This window comes from Lissotriton vulgaris, chromosome 9, assembly GCF_964263255.1.
Source record: "Lissotriton vulgaris chromosome 9, aLisVul1.2, whole genome shotgun sequence".
NCBI lineage: Eukaryota > Metazoa > Chordata > Amphibia > Caudata > Salamandridae > Lissotriton > Lissotriton vulgaris.
Genome location: NC_141697.1, coordinates 326,395,120 through 326,420,716, shown reverse-complemented (window position 1 = coordinate 326,420,716; position 25,597 = coordinate 326,395,120). Strand labels below are relative to the sequence as shown.

The window sequence follows — 25,597 nt, the reverse complement described above, 5'->3', positions numbered from 1 at the left end:
GTAAGTAGCTCAAAATATAGTGGTCTCCAGGGGGACACTAAACCATAAATTAAGAAAGTGGAATGCAAACGAAGATAGTACTTGGACCAGAAGACCCAGAGAAGCTGGGTACACAAGGAACCACCCATGATAAGTATCCTGGAACCTTACAGAGGCGATGTTCCGAGTGGCAACACAGCCACGTGCCCAATGGAAGTCAATGGAGAAGTTGCTGTTGAATTCCCTTCCCAGAGGATCCTAAACAATTCCCTTGGAGGACAACTGTTGGAGATCCACCCCACCGGTGGATGCCCTGGGAAACAGGTGACCTATGCCAGGGAAGCCATGTGCATAGGGGTGCAGAGACTTCAGAAACCTCCGTAGACGACAATGGAAGACTTGGAAGAAAATTCCTCTGGAGAAGAAAGCAAAGAAGCTCAATTGAATCTAAGAGTGGATTCTGGAAGTGAAGAACCTGCAAGGAGAGGGGACAGAGTCTATGCCCCTCAGGAGTGGGAGAGCAATGCCCACTGATGTCAGACAGTTCAGAAGAGGTGACAGTGACCTTGTCGCTGCAGCTGTGCGGTCCAGGCAACCGGGAGGAAGACCAGGAGTTGTGCACGAGCTGTCCCACGTTGGATGCTGGTGACTAGGTGGTCGGGTCTGGCAGAAGCATCAACATGCCTTGGTAGCTGCAATTAGTGTGGAGAATGAAGGAGGAGCAACACTGTGACCAGGAAGGTCCAAGGGACTCGCCAACAACAAGAGAGACAGAGCAGGCCCTGAGCAAACAGGGGAGCCCACTGAAGCAGCAGAGCCCACTGAAGCAGGAGAAGACCCTCAGGAGGACCCACAGGCTGAAGGCACAGAATTTATGTTATGTTATTTGAGTTTATAAGGCGCACAGCTACCCAAGGGGTTTCCCAGCGCCAGCCTGAACAAAGGGAGGATAAAGGAAAAACTACAAATTAAATAGCCACACTTACCATCTCCAGTGGCTCTCTGCACACCTACAGCTTGGTCACTATCAGATTGGCAGAGAAGAGTAAAATAGAAAAAAACACAAGCTAACAGACCCTCCATCTAAGCTCCCAGTTCTTGGAACAACATCCCTGAATCCATCCGGAATGGCTAAACCTTTCTCCAATGAGGACGTAGCTGAAGACACCTCTTTCAAGAAGACTAGATCTTGATGCTATAACAGCCCACTTCCTCTTCAATTATTTATTGACTGTATCTTTGCCTTTGACCCTTTTCTCCTCTGTACCACTTGGATTTTCATTAAATAAAGTGAAATGGGATGTGCATAGTTGTTTCCTCACATCTTAAAATACAATTACAATTACTATACGAAGTAGATATGGACCAGTATATATTCCTTCATTTCAGGCAGCACAAGAATGGGTTCCAGATTTGAGATCATGATTCATGTTCCAATAAAATCCATCGTAGCCTGCATGACTTGTTATCAGATTTTACTTATTGCCCCGGGATATATAAATTGTCATATAACACTGGTAGAATCATTTACATAAGAAAGTAAAGCAGTACCATAGTTATTGATCAATTTATTCACACTTGCTTATTGTACAAAAAATGAAATTACTGGAAAATAAAGTACGAAAATTACTTAAAGACGATTAGAAAAAATGACACTTGGTATAGAGGGGCTAGGTGAAAAGATAGTTTTTAAAAAAATATTTTGCGAACCGTGTTACCTGTACGTGCTATTTAACTGCTGGCGTCCTGTGAATGTTTGAGCATAGGTGAAATGTTGAGCAAACTTTATTCCCAATATGTCTTCTTGGTAAATATTTCTATAGCACAACTTTCTGGTATTTCTGCGTCTCTGCTTCCATCCTGTTTTTAACAAGTTAGCCTCTTCTTAGAGGCGCTGCTGCTGCAGATTTTTTTTTTTTTTTTGCATGAGTATTATGTTAATGCCAACAATGCCCAGCTGCATGGCAGACCCCACTCTTTTGCCTGCACGAGGAAAACCGATGCTTCTCGTGAGCAGCTGGTACACGTGGGCAGCGAAATTACATGGCAGACAATTGCAGTTATCACTGTTGTATTCAGACATATTCAGAAGGGCCATTTTAGAAGCTCCTCTTCAGAATTACATGAGATCTCTGGTCTTGATGTTAGCTGTAATACGGCGTGGAATGTCTTATTAAAAGTCACAAAAGTCGTTGCCTCCTGATGACTGTTCAGGATTTTAGGAAAATGGGGATGTTGATTTTGTGAATGTAGATTGCTAACTTAATTAACATGTGATGTTTGTGCTCAATATTGCACCTCTTAACAAAACTGAATGAATATTCCACTGATTACCTTCCCCTCCTTTTCTGTCACTAGCCTCGCTTTGCATCCGGAACGAGTGTTGGTGGCAACAGGACAAGTTGGGAAGGAGCCATACATCTGTGTCTGGGACTCTTATACAGTGCAGACGATATCGGTGCTGAAGGATGTGCACACCCATGGCGTGGCCTGCCTTGCGTTCGACGTAGATGGCCAGGTATGCTTAATATATGTTTTTATGCATTAAATTAAAGGTGAAAACTGGAGGCAAGGAGACATTATTTGCCAACTCGTGCTACGCAGGTTTGAAGGTTGTACACATCAGGGTTTGGCAGCCAACAAAAGGCCAGATTGCGATGTGGTTAGGAAATCTTACCGACCGAATGGGTTTGGGAATGGTTTCCGACCCACTCGGATCGGGAGAGTCCGACCGACCGAGGACAATGCATCCGGATGCTTCAAGATACTATTGGGTCGGACTCCCATCGACTTCAATGGGAGCCTATGTTCCGACCAAATTCATAAGCTTCCATTGAGGAGCGGGGTGGCTGGGTAAAATCGGGCACCCTGTGGCGGGCACCCCTTGGTGCCTGCCACACTGTACATGGCTGTTAAGGGGTGACTACATGGGTACCCCCAGAGGCTTGACTAGGAAGGCTCTGTGTGCAGGGGGGGCCTACTATGTTCCCCCAAAGTCTGATTCCAATTGCCGATTCGAGATGGATAGCACGACTCGGAAAGGCTGTCTTAATCCAGCCTCGTACTCGGTAGTTTGGAAACACGGCCCATAGAGACGTACGATTCTGCTCCGTACGGCTCGGTCATTCCAAATGCCATCTGGTTCGGATTGGGATATTCCTAATGCCTAACTCTCATCGTACCTGGTTGGTCTGAAACTATTCCGATTCGGTCGGAAAGACACGTTCCCGATCCGATTCCGAAGGAGCAAATGCCATTAGGAGGCCTTCCTAAGCACAGCGGAATTGGGCCCTTTATGTTTTCTTATGTGCAAAACTCAATACAAATTAACACATTTAAGTTATAGCGGTCATATAATTCACTTTGTGTATGTGCAATCAGTTTATGTACTCCATTGTCCTATTCCGCCAATCTGGTGTGCTCCTTATTTCATTTTTCTATTCCTGACCCTCTGGTGGCCTTCAAATGAATTAAGTGTTATCTGGCGCTTATCTAGGATCAAAGCAAGATCAATTAATCTGGTCGAGACTCTTTATTTGGCAGAGTGCGGGTACAATCCCAGCAAAGACATTAGTGAATGAACTATTTAGATGCATAACTTTGTTAGTGAAGTCAATAACCTCTACCCAAAACTCTGAGAGGGACCTGCAATCCCATACCACTGGAACAATTCTGCCCTCGACTCCCCACATCTGGGACATGCATCTTAGGCTGTGTGGTAGAAGTTATTAATCCTACCTGGCATAAGATATGCTCTATAGAGGAAGTAAAAGTTGGTTAATTTGAATTCAGCATTCTTATATACCTTTGGCACCTGCTCTAAACTTTTAGCCAGTCCGTGTCAGAAATCAGCCTTTTAATGTCCACTGCCCATTTATAATGCTGCACTGTCAGGTGGGGTGGGGAGGGGGAGTAGGCTATCGGTTCGGGGTTTCCTATATTATCTGTTATTGCCTTTTGAGTGTCTGTGGTGGTGCAGATAACATGACAACCCTGCTGTCTGGATAGTTTGTTCTGTCCGGTTCCCCAGTACTTGACTGTTGCTACGATCACTCTGTATAGTATGAATTGACCAGCTGGTAGGTTGAAATCTGAGTGCAGTTCTTCAAACATTAGCTGTTCTCCTCCCTAGAACAGATCCCCATTCGTTCAGTGCCAAAGGCCTTCCATTCTGCAAGTCCTCTCCAATTCCCTTTGTGTGGCAGCACAGACAGGCGATGTGATGGTATATCAGGGGGGGCAGGGGGATGGTGCTGAGTTATTTGTAAGCAGTGCAGCCAGCAGTGTTTAACAACCTCCAGTGTTTTGTGGGCCACCGGGTTGGTTTCTTTTGGAGTTCAGCAGCAGTTGGAGTAGTCCCCGATATGCTGGAAGATATACAGCGTCTGCCGCCCCGTTAGTTTGCCTGGCATATATCCATTTGTCGAACCATTGTATCTGGGCGCCAAATAATGTCTCAAAATCTGGGGCTGCTAAACCACCCTTCTTAACGGGACGCTGAAGTATGGATAATGCTACCTGGCTCCTGCCTTTTCCCCATATATAATCAAAAGCAGAATATCAATGTCCTGGAACGTATTGCTAAGGATTATAAGTGGTAGTGCATAAAAGTAATATAGCAGTCTGGGTAGGGCCATCATTATAGCAATAGTAATGCATCCTGCCACCGATGTTGGTAGAGTTTTACAAAACCCTGTCAGACCGCATTGCGTTCACTGCCACTCCTACATTACCTGCAAGTAGATCATGTTTGTCGCAGTAACTTCTTACTCACAAATACTTCATAGAAGTGGGTTCCCATATTAGTCCTAGTGGCGCCGGGGCAAATTCCTGTACTTCACAAACAGGAAACAGGAACGTTTTTGGACTGTTATTGCACAGCCCTGACAACTCAGTAAAGCAGCCTAAGGGCAATTACTGGCCCGACTGTTTATCCTTTAGAAACAGCAGCATATCATCTGCATACAGGGCGAAGTGTTGGTTTCCACCACTTGGCCTTCATAGTGGTCAGAAGACTGTGCACTACAAGGCAAAGGCTCCACCTCCAGTGCGAATAGCAACGACAACAATGGACAACCTTACCTTGCTCTTCACCCCACCACATACACCTCTGAGATCACACTACCTTTGTTGACACGTACCTTGGGGTTAAGTACAGGATTTTAGTCCAGCTCAAAAATTGTCTCCCCAGTTTAATTTTCTCCATCACCCTATAGAGTTGCGGCCAATCCAGGCTTTCTACGACCTTTTCAGCTTCTCAGGGGTTGGCAGTCTGTTGCATGTCAGCAAGTTCTTTTGCAAAGGGACGCTTTTCTTTCCCTGAAGCGCCCCGCTGCCCTGAAACTGTGCCCCCGTTGAAGGAATTGCATGAACCTCCATAAATTGAGGGTAACGTAACTTGTTAAGGTTATACCAAATGTTATACCTGTCCATTATACAATATCAAAGCTATTAGCAAGAAAAATCATTTTGACCCCGCTTTAACTTTGCCCCTTTGTCAGATTTGCCTGAAATTTGAAATTCCTCCACTGGGCCCTGCCACATATCATGCCAATTTGCTAACCAACATCAAAACGGTTTGCTAATGAACCATTTATAGCCCTCCCTCTCTCATATAACTCTGCCCCTCACTGATGGATTTACATGAAACTCAATATATCAAGAGTAAGCTGAACATAAGGACCTGCCATATTTCATGTACTTCTGGGATAACTTTCCAAAAACAAGTTCATCCACTTTGGGTCCTTCACTGCAATTTTCCTGCTGACCTGTCAAGCAGGGACCAAGAAATAGGGCGTCCAAAAAGAGAGATTTCCCATTTTAATTATTGTATATTTCTTTGCTCTTCAAGACAGAAAAAATGACTGAACAACATGACACCAAACTCGCCACAAAGTTTGAACTTTACTCGAGGTTTCTTCTTTTGTTGGTTTGTTTTAAAACCTCTCGGTTATCTTATTTTAGTGATAATGGCTTTTCATGAGGTCCTGGAGTTTGGCATTAAGAGTTTAAATTTTTAGAGCTAGCTTGACATCTGTAAAGCTGTACTTTAAATTTGGTCATAACTTTAGCACTATTTGACGAATTACATAAAACGCATCAGATGCTTAGCCTGTTTAGCTTCCTGTTTGTATTTTTAAATATGTGCAGAGTTAGCAATTGAGAACTCTGTTTAAAGGGGGTCGAAAATATGTTAATTTGCTAATGACTATGACATCATTTGATGAATCCACATGAAATTTGATGGATATTTCGCATGTTTGATTTCTGTGGGTATGGAGAGTTCCATGTAGATCTATTTTACAGATAATGCACCAAAGTTACTACCTTCTGAAACATGTTGTAACTGCCCTTTAATTTTGCTCCTCATTGATTGATCTTCGTAAAGCTTGAGTACCAAGAGAAAAATGAACATGTTAAAGGTTTGCTATATTTCATGCTGTTTCACCACGGCTGAAGTTCATAAGAAGCTGGAGTTGACCATAGGACTTAGCTTCTTGCCTGGTCCTGTAGACCACCCATAGTGTATAGAGACAAATGCTGTGCCCAGGGGGTGTTGACCACCAGTGGAAGATTAGATGATCTTTTTGGTGTGGTAAATAAGTCCCTGAAAAAAATCTGACCATAGGCCTTGTTGGTTCCCGCTTGAGTGCCTTGGGATACGCAAAACAAAATACATTATTTTGGCCCCCGGTGGGGTCCCTCTGAGATCACCCTCACAAGGGCCAGGGTACCTCTGTTCTGCCCCCTTGTAACTTATCTTTTTTTAACCCCAGGGCACCTGATACTGCAATCGCAACATTTCTGTTGATATTGCTACTAGCCGATGAGATTGCTTAGGACAGCAGGATCAGTACCTGTCCTGAGGTATTACAAGGGCCAGTGGGTAAAAAAGCCCTTTCAGCCAATTAGGGTGATTCATTTATTGAATTTGCCTCACCTTGAGAGTACCATGGTACCAACCGTCCAGGTGTCAGTATATTTTGTATGGAACAACAGGAGAGTGAGGGTATAGCTAAGAACACTCTTAAACCCCTTCCGAAATGTACAATAATCAACAGAAGAGTGTCAAAGTAAACTACAAGGAAAATAACAGGATTATGAACCAATAAGTGTCCAGAGACAGAAAGAAAATTACCACCGTCTAGAGAAACAAGAATGAAGTAAAGGAATTAGGTGCATGTGCTCAGTGAAGAAAAAGAACCCTCAGGCACCGCCTGTGAAGGTCGGTAGCCAGTTGTCTTCATTGGGTTCCCAAAGGTTGAAAAGGATGTGAGGTAGTGATACTAAGGTGCTTTAAAAAGAGCATTGGCTACTCATCACAAAATAACTTTATTAAGAGGGTAGCTCAAACTCTGGTAAAAACAGTGCAAATTAAAGGACTAGTGTATGGTTGAGTTAGTTTGAACCAAAAGTCCTTACTGAAGTGAGAAGAAATCAAAAGATGGTCAACATGTTTCTGCTTAAGAGCTAAAATTCAGCTCAGCATTCGTCAGGACCACAGGACTCTATCAAACCCCTAGATGGACATACGCTAAGATATCCAAAACTAAGGTGAATAGAGAGAAATTTGAAAGTAAAAAACTAATACAACCTGATTAGTGTGGACTTTCTTATTTTGGGTAATTTGTCCCCGCAGTCTCACCCAAAGGGGGAGACAAAAAGTATTAGTAAGCCCTCAGTGGGACCTCATGGGTTGGCGGTGGGGGGAAACCTTCACGCTCGGTCCATTTTCTCCGATGCGACTCCCCGCCATTTAGACCTAGAATGACCGCAACCGCCACCCGTATCAGTATATTTTGACCTTTAATTTCTCAAAAACGGCTGTACAGATTTACACCAAATCAACAAAAAGCACACTTTCTGGGCAAAGATCTAGCTTTCTAACAAATTTGGTGGACTTCTGTATAGCCATTTTTCTGTATCACTTTCCAAAATTCCTATGGTAATTGCATGGGAAAAAAAGCATTTTAAGCCTCCCCACCACCACCCTCACTCACCTCACCCCTTTTCTTGGCCAACATTAGACTGATAACCCTGAATCTTTCCGGGAAGGAGCTGAGGTAGATTAACTTTTCGGAAAGTTTCATGAAGATTTGTTAAGTGGTTAAGTTATTAGCAAAACAAAAAGCCCCCACCACCCTCACCTGACCCCTTTTCTTGGCCAACATTAGACTGATAACCCTGAATCTTTCCGGGAAGGAGCTGAGGTAGATTAACTTTTTGGAAAGTTTCATGAAGATTTGTTAAGTTGTATCAAAGTTATCAGCAAAACAAAAAGCGCTCTTCCTTTGGAAACCCTAAAGCAACTATAACTACACAGTGGCAGTTGCTGCTGTGTAATTACAGTCTGAGAACCTTATTAGGAGTTGCACTGTACTATGGAGGTGGCAAATAATCATGTGAAAATGTTACCATGGGGAAACACCCCACCAGTACCTCGAAATTACAAGTTAAATCCCATGGAATGGGAAATTATCATGTGGGGTCAGATTTACTGTTAATAAAACCACACAAAATTCTCAATTCTTTGAGGTTAATCCATACATCTACCAACTGCTCTATGCCTCTATGTGGGGTGGCAATAGGGCTTGGGGGACTAGGAGAAGGAAGGCAAAGTTAAGTTCTACCAGACAAAAAAATAGCTGCTGCATCTAAAGCCTTATGCAATTTATTTTTTTGGATGGCATTGGCAATCCCTTCAAATGTGAATTACTTATGTAGGGTGGACTTCGGCTCCATAAAAAATGACTCTGTGTCTGACTGAAAAATGAATAGCAATGCAGCATATAGAACCTAGTACTGCACCTCATGCTGCACCCGCTCTTGGAATAGTTAGTCTTACAGGATGCTAAGTTGAGACCATCACAGGTTGACCAGCAGACCGTGGTTCTGTGATTTGGCCAATGGGCAGACCTCCTCTCCCAACCAACTAACAACTAGGGCCACTCTCTCTCTGAGGATGATGCATGATACTTAATTGTTGCTGTTACAGTCGCAATTTCCATTGAAAAGGGGTGTTTTTTTATGAATGCACAACATTTTGCAGTTTAATAGAATATTCATCTAAGCCTTGTCTTGTCAAATTTCATGACAATCGGTCCACGGGAAAGAAGGTTAAGCACTCTCATAAGAAATTACGCTTACGTGTACACCCAATCTGCTGAACGGATTTACACCAAACTTGGCAGGAAAGTAGAACTTTACTCTAAAAGCATGCTTTGGGGGTGTGGCCGGATGCCGATGGAGTGAGCAGCGTTGCTTGAGAGCTCCGATCAGCCGGCTGCCGTTCAGCACCATCCTACACCACCCCCTAGGAAGCAATCTGGCACCGATGGGGAGCCCTCCAGACCTCTGACCGAGAGGACCCACAGGAGCCAAGAAACAATGAACCCACAGGGTGTATAGCCCTGAAAATCACAAGATCGCTCTAGATGCGAGTGCCCCAAGATCGCAGCGGCCCCTTGAACTGGGGGCTGAGCCACAGTATGAACACCGGGGCAGACGGTGCTGTAGGGCAATAAAGCGGAGACCCTGACCAACATCCGACCTGGGCCAGAGAAGACTGCGAGACTGCTCCCGAAAGAGAATGGAGGAAGGGGGCAGAGAACCTAGAGCGGTTGCGAAACTGAAGCAATCCTAAACATGAGCCCTGATCCCGGGAGGGGCCGGTAGAGCCGGGGGTAGATCCAGGCGAGCAGTCCGTGAGGAGACCTCCGAGGTGGAGGAGATTTAGAGGAGACCGAACGAGAACCAGAGAAGAGCGGCCCAGAGAGCGGGAAGTCGTGGCCTGACGAATGAGGCCTTATACTTACTGACAGAGTGGGGCGGCCGGCAGCTACAGGGACCCAGAACCGCAGGAGACTCCTAGGTACTGGTGGAGAGTCAACCGATCATTGCAGGCGGTTGGGAACTGAAGGAACTGAAGGAGCGCAGAGGAGCGCCGCATTGGGCTGCGATGAGCCAGGCCGACAGTGATCGAGCAGCAGAGGGGCAGGGGGGCTCCTAGCCAGCCACTGGGCCTCAGAAAAACCCCAAGAACTACAAGGAAATTTGACGGACACTGCCTTGCATAAGCAGAGGAGTACTGTGGAGTAACCATATCTCCCCCACAGGAGGTGCCTGACCTAGGAAGACGCCCTGCGACACCTGATCTCAGGAACGTAAAATGGTGCCATAACTGACCCCGTGAAGGTGAGAGCCTGTAGCGCCTGCAGAGTGTCAGCTGAGAACCCTCAAGATTGATGACCAGACATATAAGTCCTTAGCTGGCTGAACAATAGTGGAGGCCCTGACGGGGAGATCTGCAATCTGGTTGAGTGAGACTGTGCGATCTGAGGTGGGGAGAATCAGAGCCCAATCTCCTACAGAACAATTGTAATGTTCTTCGAATAGTGACCTAAGAGTACTGCACCTTGATGAACTCCTTGGCCGTGATCACGGACTGCTGGCCTGTGGCACGCAGTGGCTTAAACAGTGAGTTCGGAATGTCCCCCTGAGATATCGATCTTCAGTAAGGTGAGGGGCACTTATACCCACATGCAAGTGACTCTGGAGGAGAAATAAACTATCTACTCGAGGGCGACGGACATCCAGGGCCTGATAAAGTGGGATGTCTGCAGTGGGAATCCAACTGTCTGGTGTACCTGGGAGTAAAGGTTTATCATAGATCTCCTGCCCTCATTGAGGGCAAGGTGGGTAGTGTGATATGATCCCTTTGTTACTACATGGAGTTCTGGAAATCCCTACAGTTGTCGGTGGCTGGCAGAGTGGTCTTCCTGAAGATGGTGGCTTTGCCGCGCTTGCTATATCTCTTTGGGACACTCCCGATGTGGATCCCATGTGTGACATCCGGGACCTGGATTCGCATATTATAATGATTATTTGGGAACAAGCTACAGATGACAGGCACTAGCTACGATGCAGCACTTACAATGACAGGAAGGCTGGCGGTCCCCGGCCTCGAAGCATATTGCATTGTGGTGCAGCTTCAATGACTAATTCAATGGCTGGCGACCAGGAGGAAACCGGAGAGGCCTCATACCCATTCGCCCCAACGGCCACAGAATTAGAGAAAATATTATTACGCATACAACGGAGACCACATGGAGACACTGAAGAGGCCAAGGTAGGCGCCTGGTATTGGGTTAGATGTCTACAACGTTCCCAGTGTGGGATCACTTACTCTCCTGACTTTCCCCTTGACCTACTACAACACCTTCCTCATAGGGGGAGCTGGTCCGGTCTGGATGCTTGGAGGGAGGCTGGGGCGATGGTGATTAGAGACCTCTTCCGGTATTCTGAGATGCTCCCCTTTGAGGACTTCCAAACAGAATTTGATTTACCTCAAGGCCACTTTCTTTTGCACAGGGCCCTCATTACAGCATTTAGTAAGCACTGGGGTTCTGGATCCACAGAGCTCTGGGCACTGGACTGCTGTTGATATGTGGCTCTGTCGGAAGGTAGGATCAAAACGGTCTCTTGCATCTGTAGAGCAATCAGGGGTGATATACACAAGCAGATGGAGCAGCTATGGCTTCATTGGGAAGAAGACTTGGGAGTCCCGATTCCGGAGGCGAGCTGGGGTCCATTGTGGAAAGGACCCTCAAGATCTCTCAGAATGCTCCGTTTAAATGAATACATTATTATATCCTACATAGAGCTTACCTTACCCCTGTATGAATGAGAAGATATTTCCAAGCAGAGATGGCAGCTTGTCCCAGATGCGGACAAAGAGAGACACATGTGTTACATATGTTCTGGGGTTGCCCCAATCTCCACGCTTTCAAGGAAGGAGGTACTGAGAGTAGTAGAACATAATATAGACAAAGAGATCCGTCACACACCAGGGCACTGCCTGTTGAGCTGGTTCCCACATACAGCTAATACCAACATGACAGGGAAATTCCAGGATCGTGCATATATACAGGACAAACGGGAAATGACTAGAAATTGGAAGTCGACGGGGGGAGCAAAAACGGGTACATGGTCGAAAGAACTCGACAAATGGACCAGCTCTGAAGGGAAAATTCTGTTAAGAGAAGCAGGACGAGGCATAGGCACATTGGACACAGCAAGGAGCTGGGGAAGGCTAGTTAATAAATTAAGGACACTTGACTCGGACGAGGCAGTGGGAAACCACTCGCGTTCCATATCTCCGTGGAGCGGAGGGGAAGAAATGGGTCAGAGTGTATAAGAGGAAGCAGCCACCCAGACTCAACCCCATAGCAACCCATGACTACACCATGGTTAAGCTGCGAACCCTATAACATACCTGCACATCACATAGACTGACAATCAACAGTGAAGTGACTCAGGGGGTGTCTGAGAGGGAGTTTGTTCATTAACTTTAACAGTAAATGGATGATGATAATGTGGGAATATTTATACATAAGATGTATTGAACACTCGATGTCTGAGCTATGTATGAGCAAATCCCCATTCAAATGTGTTGTAAAGAAAAAATAAAATGCATACTTTTGTTGGTTGCTGTGAATCCCCTCAGTAGTTTTTGAGATCTTTGCGTTTAAGTAAGTGCAGATTTTAAAATATTAACACTTTTATGTCTCTGACATTTGGGACTACAAGACTACTCTTTGACAAGTCAGACAGCTTTATACTGTCAGGGCAGGGAGAGTAGCTTTATCTACACAGGGAAACAGCTGGTCTCAATTTGCTGCTTCACAAGCAGTCTGTAGCATTCTTGTTACTTCTCACATGCTAGTGATGTATTAGTTGTGACATCATCCAGTGTTCCAAATGAGCTCTGGATGAGAATGCATTCTTTGAAATGAGATGACTGTTATCTGACTAGGCTGTGAACTGGATGTGCCTCCAGTTTATTAAAGAAAGGTGGAATCATTGAGGAGGTCACTAGTACTGATTGGATTGCTCCAGTGGTTGCTGCTCGCAAACCCAATGGGTCTTTGCGTTTGTGCATTGATTTGAGGCAACTTAATAAGTGTGTGATTGTGGACCGGTATCCCCTACCCAATATATCTGATTTGTTAACGATGTGAGGTGGTGCTAAAGTCTTTAGCACTCTGGAATTGGCATCTGCTTACCATCAGATCGAACTTGAAGAAACGTCTAGGAATTATACGTCCTTCATTACACCTTTTGGGCCGTATAGGTTTGTCAGAATGCTGTTTGGGCTTGTATCCGCGGCATTTGTCTTTCAGCGCGTCATGGAGAGGGTACTTGATGGCTGCAAAAGTGTGTGCGTCTATCAAGATGATATCCTAATTTTTGCTAAAGATGATGAACAACATGAGTGCTTTCTCAATGAGGTGTTAGGAAAACTTGAAAAGGCAAATCTTACTGTGAAACTTGATAAATGTCATTTTGGGGTTTCTTCGATTCATTATTTGGGTCATACTATTTCAAAAGATGGCATTGCTCCTAAGGCAAATTTGGTTGATACTATTTCTCGATTGCCACCTCCTTCTTCTAGGGAGGAACACTCGAAATTCCTAGGAAGGATTGAGTATTACAATAAATTTGTCCAGGGTTTTGCTGATCATTGTGTCAATTTAAGAGGTCTCTTGAGGAAAGGGTCTGATTTCAGTTGGAATGCTGACTGTCTCTCAGAATTCAATTCTCTTAAAGAAAAACTTGAAAATGCACCTAATCTGAGAAGTTTTGATCCTGGGAGAATTTCGGTGGTTACCACTTATTCCAGTCTTAAAGGACTTGGTGCTGTCCTCTAACAAGAATCTGGTGGTGTATTGGAGACAGTAATGTTTGCTTCACATGGTCTTAAAGATCCTGAAACTTGCTATTCAGTCATTGAACGTGAATCGCTTGCTGTATTTTGGGCTGTTAGAAAATTAAAAAAATTCTTGTGAGGTACCAAATTCATAATCAAAACGGATCACAAACCATTGTGTGAGATATTCTCTAAGAAAGGTATTGACTTGATTTCTAGTAGGATAACCAAATGGGTGATTGCTTTACAAGAATACGATTTTGAAATAAAATATATTCCTCGTGTTGACAATTGTGTAGGTGACACTCTTTCGAGATTGGTGGATGTGTCAATTGAGGATTTTCAAGATGATGATGAGGATAACTTTCAAGTTTGCCCGGTTTCTGTGGAGGTTATTGATGAGTGTCAATGGCGTCTTAAGCTTTCATCTGATCCGGTTCTATTGGAAGTTATGTCATTATTACATAAAGGCTGGCATTCAAAGAGGCAGGCTACGATTGAGTGTGCCAAATTTTGGAGTGTCAAACATGAGTTGGCAATCTGTAATGATCTTTTGGTCCGTGGCACTAGACTTATACCTTATATTACGTAAGACTATAATTGATTTGGCTCATGATTCTCATTCAGGGATGTCCAAAACAAAAGAGAGAATTTGTTGTTCATACTGGTGACCAGGTATGGATTTACATATTGAGAGAGTGATCAGGGACTTTGTGACTTGCAGCATGAGTGATAAATCTAAAATTGTGAGGGTCCAGCCCATGATTATTAGAAAACTTCGAGTGGACCCTGGAAGGAAGTCTCTTTTGATATTTTGGGTCCCATTCATTCCAATGGTCAACAGATTTGTATTTTTGTTTTGTTAGATTTATTTTCAAGGTAGCCTGAGGTACACTTCACGTCTAGCATTGAAACAGGTAGTGTTGTGAAATGTCTGGAGACATTATTTGCAAGAGAAGGATACCCTCAATCCATTTTTACTGACAATGGGGTTCAGCTAGTTTCTAGGAAGACAGTCTTTCTTGAAGGAACGTGGTATCCAGCATAAAAAATGCTCACTTTATCACCCGGAAACCAATGGAATGGTGGAAAGGTTCAATAAAGTTCTTAAAGAAACCATTTCTTGGGCTTAAAGGGTCGGGTCTTAATTGGAAACAGCAAGTTCTTAAAAAGGTGGAGACCTATAGACTTACCCCACATTGTTCTACGGGAAAGTCTCTGTTTCTTCTCTTTAAAGGAAGATCACCTTGCACTCTTTTAGAACCGACTTGGGTGAGGAAGTTTGAAGAGGGCATGGATACTCCTACACTTGATGGTAGTGTGAATCACTCACAAGTTAAAGATACGGAGTGGCATGTGAAAGAGAAAAATAATTGTTTGAATAGGAAGTTATATTTTGACTCAAAACATTCTGCTTAAGTAACTCCTGTAAATGTTGGGGATTTGGTTGTCATAAAGCTTCCTGGGACTAAAGTAAAATACTCTAAACCTATTAAGGTGGTCAAAGTTTTCAAGAATGCAGTGAGAACCTTAGATCACAGAATAACACAATGCATAAGGATCAGTCTTTATCTTCACGTTGCTCTTCTAGAGTTATCAGGCAGCCTTCTTATTTGAAGGACTATATTACTTCATTTGTATGTTTTTTTTTTAGTATTTTCAAGTATCCTTCTTAGTTGAGGGACTGTATTTCTTGATTTGTGTGTTTTGCTTACTTATGCACATTGGTTCATTCTTACCTTTACTTTGTTATTGTTTTTTTGTCATGGGGGAAGATGTGTAGCATTCTTGTTACTTCTCACATGCTAGTGATGTATTAGTTGTGACATCATCCAGTGTTCCAAAATGAGCTATGGATGAGAATGCATTCTTTGAAATGAGATGACTGTTATCTGACTAGGATGTGAACTGGATGTGCCTCTTTATCCTGGATTAAACCTCATTACTTTTCAACTTCAACCTGAGTCCTGCCTGATCCTTAGCGTGAGAATGGATCTTACACAGTCCCTTTTATACTTAGTCAGACAATGCTTGTTACAAAAAGTCAAACACTAAGTTACTTAGAAATTACACATTGGTTAACAAAAACATTTTGTCACCTGTGTTTCTAAAGCTTTAACCTATTTCTTACACATTCTTGATCGCAGTTCTAACAATGCTTAACAAACAAACTATTCTCTATTCTTAAATGCATGTTTATTTACCTGTGTGCTTTGGTTGTATGACTCCACAACGCATGCGATTACATTGCATGTCATAACAACACGATTGTAACAACGCAAGTGTTACAATGCATTACCAATACAACACTAACTTTAACACGCATATACCTTTACAATGCATGCCTTTACAATGAACTTTGTTGTAAAAGCATGTTTTGTAAAAGCATATGCGTGGTTAAATAGCATGTATGTTAATGCATAAAAATATATGTAAAAGTAAACTAATATACTTATTTTTAAATATGTTTTTATATATTCCACACATATTATGTGTTGAAATATATAAAACCATATATATATATATATATATATATATATATATATATATATGTATATATTATATAAATGTGTATACATATAAATACACATATATTAAATATATATACACACACACACACTTCCTAAAAATCCACCAACCCCCTACCCACCCAAAAATTACCCTTGCCACCCCAAAACCCCTACCTACCCTAAACCCTAAAATTACACTTGCCACCCCAAAACCCTACCCCCTAAACCCTAAAATTAACCTTGCCACCCCAAAACCCCTATCCACCATAGACCCTAAAATTACCCATGCCACCCTAAAACTCCGACCCACCCTAAAATTACCCATGCCACCCCAAAACCCCTACCCACCCAAAACCCTAAAATTACTCTTGCCACCCCAAAACCCATACCCACCATAAACCTAAAATTACCCATGCCACTCCAAAACCCTACCCACCCTAAATCCTAAAATTACCCATGCCACCACAAAAACCATATGGCTGAGATACCCGCCACCCCCTCTCAACACAATCCCCAAGGATGGGAAACCGGAAACAGTTCTGAAGTTTTTGGAGACGGGAGGGAGTGACCCTCCCGGGCCGTATTTATTAAAATATGAAACAAAATTAAAACATTAAAATAAACAGTTTCATATTATGTACAATTTCATTACCACATTGCGATGTTTGGCTAACCTTAACATATCCTCTAGTACAAAGGTTCTCCTAGCCGAACTAACATCCTACCAAACATTTACTTAACTTTTGAAATTGTACATCCTAACGTTTAAGGGCCAACGGCAAGGTCGTAACCGGTGTCAAGATCCCTAACCCAGACATATCCCCCTCAATTGTGAGGGGCGGCACGGAGGCTTACCTCAAGTGCAACTACCAATTTCCCTTGACTTGACGGGGGCCCCAATAAAACTCGACGCCACTTAAAGGTCGTACGAGGACTCGTGTGAGGTATCTAGAAGGTAGCGTAGACCCCCCCCCAAACCCCACACAACTTACCACATCTGCCGTCGCAGACGTACTGGCCCCGGGAAATTCCCCAGGAGGGGGCTGTAACCCCTCCTACCCATGAAGGGGCCTTGACCGCCTTCCCTTTCCTTTCGGCGACCCATCCTTAGAAGGGACCGCCTCCCCGTTGAGGGGCCAATGGCCACCTCCCCCGAGCGCCCCCATCCGTAATGGGTGACGCCCACTCATAGGGATCTTCCAATTAGTGCTCACCGATCATGACCTTACCGCCCGACCAAAATAAATACGACAATGATAACTAAATAACTAAAGACTAAATATAACAGACAGTAGCAACAACAACTTTATTCAAAGCATGCCTACTGATGAACTCTAAAGCAGAATTACTTTATTTGCAAAACATAACACAAAACGATCATTCTTTATTGCATACTCAAAATCTTCACGATAATACCGCAACCTGTAAACGAAAATCAGAATTATCAATCAAACTTTATTTAAAACCACTCGCTGTCTTCAGGGGCTGGTGGGTGGGTCAAAAATGGCTCTTCGTTCCGTCTCGAGCTCACGTGCAGCGAGGAGGTGCAGCTTCAGAGCACAGGAACAAGAGGATGCTTTCCGGTCTTGTTCCTCCTTTTATCCGTCTTCAGGGCGGGCGTAAACCCGCCCCTGCCTGCCCCAAGGGCGTGGCCAGCCGCGTCAGTGTCTAGGCCAACCCACTCTAGGGCGGGAAAAGGCGCGCCCCGGCTACGCCGCTTCGGGCATACCAGCCGAGACTCGCCTCCCGCCCAAGATGGCTTCCCGGGGGGATCGTGGTACTCTGCCATACGTTCGGGGGGACCGATTGGTCGCCCCTTGCCATATGGCTGAGATACCCGCCACCCCCTCTCAACACAATCCCCAAGGATGGGAAACCGGAAACAGTTCTGAAGTTTTTGGAGACGGGAGGGAGTGACCCTCCCGGGCCGTATTTATTAAAATATGAAACAAAATTAAAACATTAAAATAAACAGTTTCATATTATGTACAATTTCATTACCACATTGCGATGTTTGGCTAACCTTAACATATCCTCAAGTACAAAGGTTCTCCTAGCCGAACTAACATCCTACCAAACATTTACTTAACTTTTGAAATTGTACATCCTAACGTTTAAGGGCCAACGGCAAGGTCGTAACCGGTGTCAAGATCCCTAACCCAGACATATCCCCCTCACTTGTGAGGGGCGGCACGGAGGCTTACCTCAAGTGCAACTACCAATTTCCCTTGACTTGACGGGGGCCCCAATAAAACTCGACGCCACTTAAAGGTCGTACGAGGACTCGTGTGAGGTATCTAGAAGGTAGCGTAGACCCCCCCCAAACCCCACACAACTTACCACATCTGCCGTCGCAGACGTACTGGCCCCGGGAAATTCCCCAGGAGGGGGCTGTAACCCCTCCTACCCATGAAGGGGCCTTGACCGCCTTCCCTTTCCTTTCGGCGACCCATCCTTAGAAGGGACCGCCTCCCCGTTGAGGGGCCAATGGCCACCTCCCCCGAGCGCCCCCATCCGTAATGGGTGACGCCCACTCATAGGGATCTTCCAATTAGTGCTCACCGATCATGACCTTACCGCCACAGGTCCGGATAGTTGACCGGCTATCCGGACCCCCCACCACACTCCTACCTAAAGGTCATGCTTAACGTCTTCAGCCAAGCTATGAAGTCTCCTATGAGTAACTCATTCCCCATCCGAGACAGATGAACACCATCCCCCAAGTACATACTGTCATCATTAATACATCCATGCGCGATAGAATGCAGTGCATTGGAACGGAACAACCTACTTACTTTGTTATTAATTTTTCTCACAGAGTGATTTAAAGCAGAAACCGAAAAAGCCCCCCGCCACACTCTCCGTGGGATCATATGGGACCATGCAATCGTGCACCCTGGAACTCTCCTCGCTAACCAACTTACAGTGGAAAGCATCGCTTCCAGGAGAAGTCGTCTACCAGTGGTGACCAAATCATTGCCCCCAAGATGTACTATGACTACAGACGGCGGTGACCTCGTCCGCCCTAGCAAACCCTCGAAAAATGATTGGAACTGGTCAATACAGAGACCGCCCTTTCCGTAGAAGGACACCCTGTACCCGTATTCCCCAGCCACGTGCACCATGTCACCTGCCTTGAATACGTCCGCGGCACGCCTCACGTATGAGTGGCCCACGACCCACACCTCCTTTTTAACAGCCGGTGATGTCTGACCGCTGGCCCGGTGTTGGGTCGACTGCATAGTCCGCCCCGCCTCGTAGGCTTGCGTAACTGAAAACCAAACAAAAACAAGAAGCGTGAGTACATCATTACGGCTTCACAACATGTGCAAACGCACATACCTTTTATAACAATTGGAGGACCAACGCCCCACACGTTTAACTTGTTCCACATTCAGACCCCTGGCTGTAGCCTCTGTAGCAGCCCCTATCCGAAAGGAATGGGTCCCAAATTCACCCGGGTTCAAGCCCGCAGCTGTAATCGACATCGCAAGCACCCGCTGAAACTGAAACCTTGTCAGTGGGGTGGCGTCCGCGTGTCTCAACAAGGTCCCCCCCCATGATGCCACCCTTTGTGTTAAATAATCCTCTAAACACTTCACTGGGCACATGGACGACCCGGGAATCCTGCGTATAATTATGCATTCACCCATCCCACTCTGGTCGGTTTTGGACCTCACGAACGAGACAGTCATCGTCTCCCCTCTGATCTGAACGTGCTCTGCGCACAGTCCTCCCGTCACATCCTGCTTGTTCCTTGCCACTAATTCGCTTACCCGCATAGCCCCATGAAATGCCAGCGTAAAAGCGGCTCGGAATAACACTGTCTCAAACTGAGACGAACATGTTGTAGGGAGTCTGGATAATAACTGGGCCAACCTATCCAAACCTATCGGGCGCCTCTCATCTACTCTGCGACCCTCAAGGCGTTGCCACCCACGTAGCGCTTTTTGCACAACGAAAGACGCTGTCGGGTCCTGGATCCCATGAGCCCTAGCAAAAAAGGAAATGGCAGCCCGATGCCTCTGGGCCGTGGCCACCGTTTTCCCTGCCAGATGTAATGACATCAGAAAGTTCACAACCCCTTCCTCCTGGCCCCAAAGCTCCTCTCTAGCAGTCCCCAAAAAGGCTAAATAGGACCGGAACGCCCCTTCATATGCCTTCCTCGTCCTGGGTGCTAAACTCTCTCCCACGAGGTTACGAAGTTCGGGGCACCGAGAGACCAAAGAGCTTCGGGAAAGGGTGTCGGCTCCGGGTCCGCTGTGGGCAGAAAACCCCAGAAGGCCTGCATACGAAAACGAGAAAGGGCATCAGCCGCCTGGTTCATTACCCCAGGGACATGTCTTGCTTTGAACAACACATTCAGTTGCATACACAGTAATACGATTTCCTTGAGCAGCCTCAAAACCCATTTGCATCGTGCTGCCTGACTATTGATACACTCAACCACGGTCATATTGTCAGACCAAAATACCACAGAGTGATCTCTGAACCCTTCGGGCCACGTTCTCAGGGCCACGAAAATGGGGAAAAGTTCCAGGAAAGCAATGTTACTTGTCAGTCCACTGTTATGCCACCATACCGGCCATTTTTGTGCAGACCATCGAGCACCGAAAATGGCACCAAAACCTACACTCCCTGCCGAATCTGTCCACAGCCCCAGCTCCTCAGAGGACACGGCTGGTTTATTCCAGACTACTCGACCATTGAAATCTGCCAGAAATGCCAACCAAATGCGCATGTCCTGGCGGACCTCGGCCGAGAGCCTCGTGCGATGATGGCCCTCCTTTAATCCGACCATGGCTTGAGCGATCGAACGGGAAAAGGGGCGGGCCATAGGTATAACTCTCAGGGCAAAATTCAACTGGCCCACTAACTGCTGTAACTGATGCAGCTTAACCTTAGCTTCACTCAAACACATTTGCAGGGATGCCCTGAACTTTAACACTTTTTCACTTGGTAAACGGAAACAACCTTCTCCGGAGTCTAACTCGATCCCCAGAAACTCGAGGCAAGTCGAAGGACCCACCGTCTTACCTGGTGCCAATGGCACGCCAAACTGATTCATTAAAACACAAAATGCAGCCAAAGCTTGCCCACATTCCGGATCCCCGGCTGCCCCCAGGAACAGAAAATCATCGAGATAATGCATCACATGTTGAAAACCCGTCTTCTTTGTGAAGACCCATTGTAGAAAACTACTGAATTTCTCGAAATAGGCACAAGAAATTGAGCATCCCATCGGCATACATCTATCCATATAATACTGACCCTGAAACCTGAAACCCAGTAGACGCTGATCGTCTGGATGTACCGGGAGCAACCGGAACGCTGACTCGATATCAGATTTTGCCATCAGCGCCCCGGGCCCCAGGCGATTCAAAATGGCCACGGCCTCATCGAAAGATGCGTACCGTACCGAACACATTTCCGGGTCTATCGCTTCGTTTACGGAAAGACCACGTGGGGCTGACAAATTATGTATCAGCCGAAACTCACCCGGGTCCTTCTTGGGGACCACTCCTAAAGGCGAACAGACAAAGTTAGCCACCGGGGGTACACTAAACGGACCAGCGACTCGACCTCGAGTAACCTCCTTCCGGATCTTTTCCTGTACCACGGTCGTATGCTGCAAGACCGATATCTGATTTTTGCATTTTTCCACACCCTGAAAGTCCCCCACTGGGATGCGGAAACCATATGAAAACCCGTTCCGCAACACCCCAGCGGAAGCACGATCCGGGTATTCACTGAGCCAGGGAATCATTGCCAAGGTATCAATCGGGGTAGGTAAAGGCGCCCCTCGGACTATGTTAGACCTGTTTGGCACCTCCTCTACCCCCGTTATCACCCATTTTGGCTCTGCACGTGGACTCAGGATGGGATGATTGCCCACACCCACTACATTCGTGTTTAAATTTGCACGATCCCTGGGGCCTAGTACATTTACTCCTGTTAAAATTCCAACAAACCCCCTTTTTACCTGTATTACCGGTAGGCCTCGAGTGATTGTCGGTACCCGTACCTGATCGAAAAGGCGTCCCCGCATACTGACGGGAGGATTCGCCCACATTACTCCCTACTAATGGCACTTTCAACATACCAGTCTCCTTCATTTTGGACCAGGACACAGAATCATAACAATCCCAAGTTAAGTTTTTATCATGTTCTTTTGCTTTTCTGAAAAGATTATCATAGCAAAACCAATGATTACCCTCGTGTGATACCGAGTACCCCATGATCCTTGACTGATAACTCGGCAACTCGGGTAGCAATTCGGGCCTCCGTTCTCCCAAGATCGATGTGAAAATTCCCCATGCCTTGCCCCAATTGCCAACGTTTTCATTAACCTTAAAGGCGGCCATCTTTGCGTGCCAAACACTCGGATGCATGAGATCCTTCTGACCTTTGACATGCTCCATCTCATAATGATCAGTAAGCAACGAGAAGATGTTTACATATTCCCCTGCCCATATCTTTTCTTTAATAGCTAAAGGAACATGCTGACCCAACCTCTCCCTTCGAGAGGGAGCCGACTCTTCCCTCGCAATCGGCAATGGCCGCTTACCTGAACTGGACGCTGTCTCTGCGACTAAAACCGTCCCCTGTGGCTTCTCTACGGCCGCAGCCGGCGTGGATACCTTCGCTGCTTCACGAGTTTCCCGCAGTTGCTTCATTAACACCTGCGCGTCGACAGCCGTGGCGCCCTTGCTACTTTTACCCAACCACGCTGCTACTTGTGCTGCCAGCTCGGGCGGCATGTCTTCCCCGGACACGGGGGTGACCTCCCCGGGAATCAGATTCCCTTCCTCCGGCACAGGAGTGGGTGCTTCGAGCGGGGCACTGGGGCCCGGGGTATCTCCCCCAGCTGCTCCTCTCCTGGGCCTCTTGCCTTTTCCTCCCGGGGCCGTTCCCTCCAAAGGACGTTTCGGGCCCCCTTCCTCAGTTTTATCCATCCGCCTCTTTAGGTCGGTCATCTCCTTCATGAGAACACGCAGCATCTGTTCGGTAGTCATTCGCTTTCCCGCCTTCTTCGGCATTCTCCGACAGAGTATCTGTAAAACAAACGAGAAAGATTACAACGCTCAAAAATGGCTCTTCGTTCCGTCTCGAGCTCACGTGCAGCGAGGAGGTGCAGCTTCAGAGCACAGGAACAAGAGGATGCTTTCCGGTCTTGTTCCTCCTTTTATCCGTCTTCAGGGCGGGCGTAAACCCGCCCCTGCCTGCCCCAAGGGCGTGGCCAGCCGCGTCAGTGTCTAGGCCAACCCACTCTAGGGCGGGAAAAGGCGCGCCCCGGCTACGCCGCTTCGGGTATACCAGCCGAGACTCGCCTCCCGCCCAAGATGGCTTCCCGGGGGGATCGTGGTACTCTGCCATACGTTCGGGGGGACCGATTGGTCGCCCCTTGCCATACTTACTTAATACTTTCCTAATTTATAATGTAATAACAGCCCGTCCCGACGTTGTCCGGGTATGAATTGCTGCTGGCCAGTAGTATATTGTTTTGTAGAATTTCGTTTTGATAGCATTTCTTATCTGTGACAGGCCTGTGAAACACTCCGATTCACAGTGCACTGCTGATGCACTTAAGAGTGCGTGGTCAGTAGTGTGTTATTCGAGTTTCCCTATTTATTTTTCCTTGCAATATATTATATAGCGCGAACTCGACAACATGGCATGAGCACAATTTACAATACAGAAGAACACATTCATTTGTGGTAGGAACGGGGAGACAAAGCGATTTGCCTGGAATCACAGGATGTTGAGCTGATGCCGAGATTCGAACGTAGCTCCTCAGCTCTGAAGTTCGCAATTCTAGAACTTCTGGTGGGAGGTGTGTCTAAAAGTGTATGTTGGTGCTGGCCATCAATGAGAGAGACCTGTGCATTTTTAAAATGGGTGGTGAAAAAATATGAGTATGTTGCTGGAGATGTAGCCTGCCGTGCCACCAATCTACTTACCGGGGGAGGGATAGTCCCTTTCTTGCTATTTCCGTGGAGGAGGGCCTTGTGTCCGGATGCGAGTGGCACGTGGCCTGTGCGCAACAGAAGTGGAAAAACCTCCAGTGTGCGCTTCAAGCGTCACCGGAAGTTAAGTCGAGATTAGATTTCCTGCACAATGGCCCCTGTTTGCGCTCCTTCCGGCCCTTGGGAATAGCGCCATGCTTGACCTCCATACAGTAAAGCAGGTGCACATCACTGGGAGCACGGGGCAAGCATACCAGGAGCTGGAATGTACAGAACCTGGCCAGAAAAAAACAATGAAATATTGGGCACAAAGCTCGCTTTTTTTTCGTAATCCCACGCCCGCACACGCCCCCAGTTCACGATATAAGACATGGCATGAAGGGCGGAACGTTCTACACGCCCCCAATGTTTGCCACGCCCCCAGCACACGCCCACAGCACAACGCAGACACACACGCACGCAAGGGACTACTTTGCTGGCAGGGTTCTTTTACGTTTTAAATGTATATGGTGGGCGTCTGCATAGCCTATGTCCAGGGCCGGACTGGGAACAGAAACCTGCCTTGGCACACTGTCAGCCAGCCCCCCCTGGGGTGAGGGGGAGTGCAGCAAAGCAGTGTGCAAGGGCCGGTTTCGGACGATTTTGTTACTGTGGGCAAATATTGCCGACCCTCATAACAAAAAAACGGCCCCCCAGGGGTCCAAAATCGGCCCCCAACCTAGCGGCCCACCGGGGAAACGCCCGGTGCTCGCTATGGCCAGTCCGGCCCTGCCTATGTCCTTCTGCTGCAACTGCCCTTTCCAACGCTGTATTGGGTGTTGTGATTGGTGCTGTGGTTCCTGAGATTACCCGCCTCAAAGGTTTGGGCTCTCTCTTTATTATATTAGTATAGATATCCCTTTACCATTCATGCCTTTACAACGTAATTCGTTGTAAAGGCATGCATTGTAAAGGCTTATGCGTAGTAAAAAATGGTGTTGTGATGGCCCTGCATTGTTTTGTAACGCTTGCGTTGTAATGGCATGCGGGATAAAAGTTGCGATGTAATGGCTGTTGCCTGTGTGCTTTATCACTCATCTCCCAAGACCTTATAAGATTTTGTGTGCTCTTAGCTAATTCAATCTCCTGCTCCTATTGTTTAATCGTGTTTTCAATTTGCTAAGAACAGAAGCCTGTGTGCTAAGACCATAAATTCCTTCCAGCTTACAATCACGAGTTTTCCTTTAACTAAGATCTATTTTCAAGTTAACTCTTCACCTCTCTGGCATCAGCACAAGATTTAGACCTGCACTGGGTTTTCACCACTTGTTCTTATATATATTGTTTTCTAATGTTGTCTTCTATTGCTTAATTTTTTCACGTTTAATTTCCCCTATAAAATGACTCCACAATAATTCATAAGTCCAGGCTTCAAAAATACAGATTTCTGATTG

The 25,597-nt window shown here is 46.1% G+C and overlaps 1 protein-coding gene across 1 annotated transcript in view; it reads left to right on the top strand.

The window, feature by feature from the left end:
* EML5 (EMAP like 5) overlaps positions 1–25,597 on the top strand; it is a 1,453,541-nt gene that overhangs the window by 193,657 nt on the left and 1,234,287 nt on the right. The window contains exon 2 of the mRNA XM_086936634.1: positions 2,338–2,497. Coding sequence (XP_086792760.1) covers positions 2,338–2,497 — 160 coding nt within the window. The remainder of the gene's footprint in view (positions 1–2,337; positions 2,498–25,597) is intronic.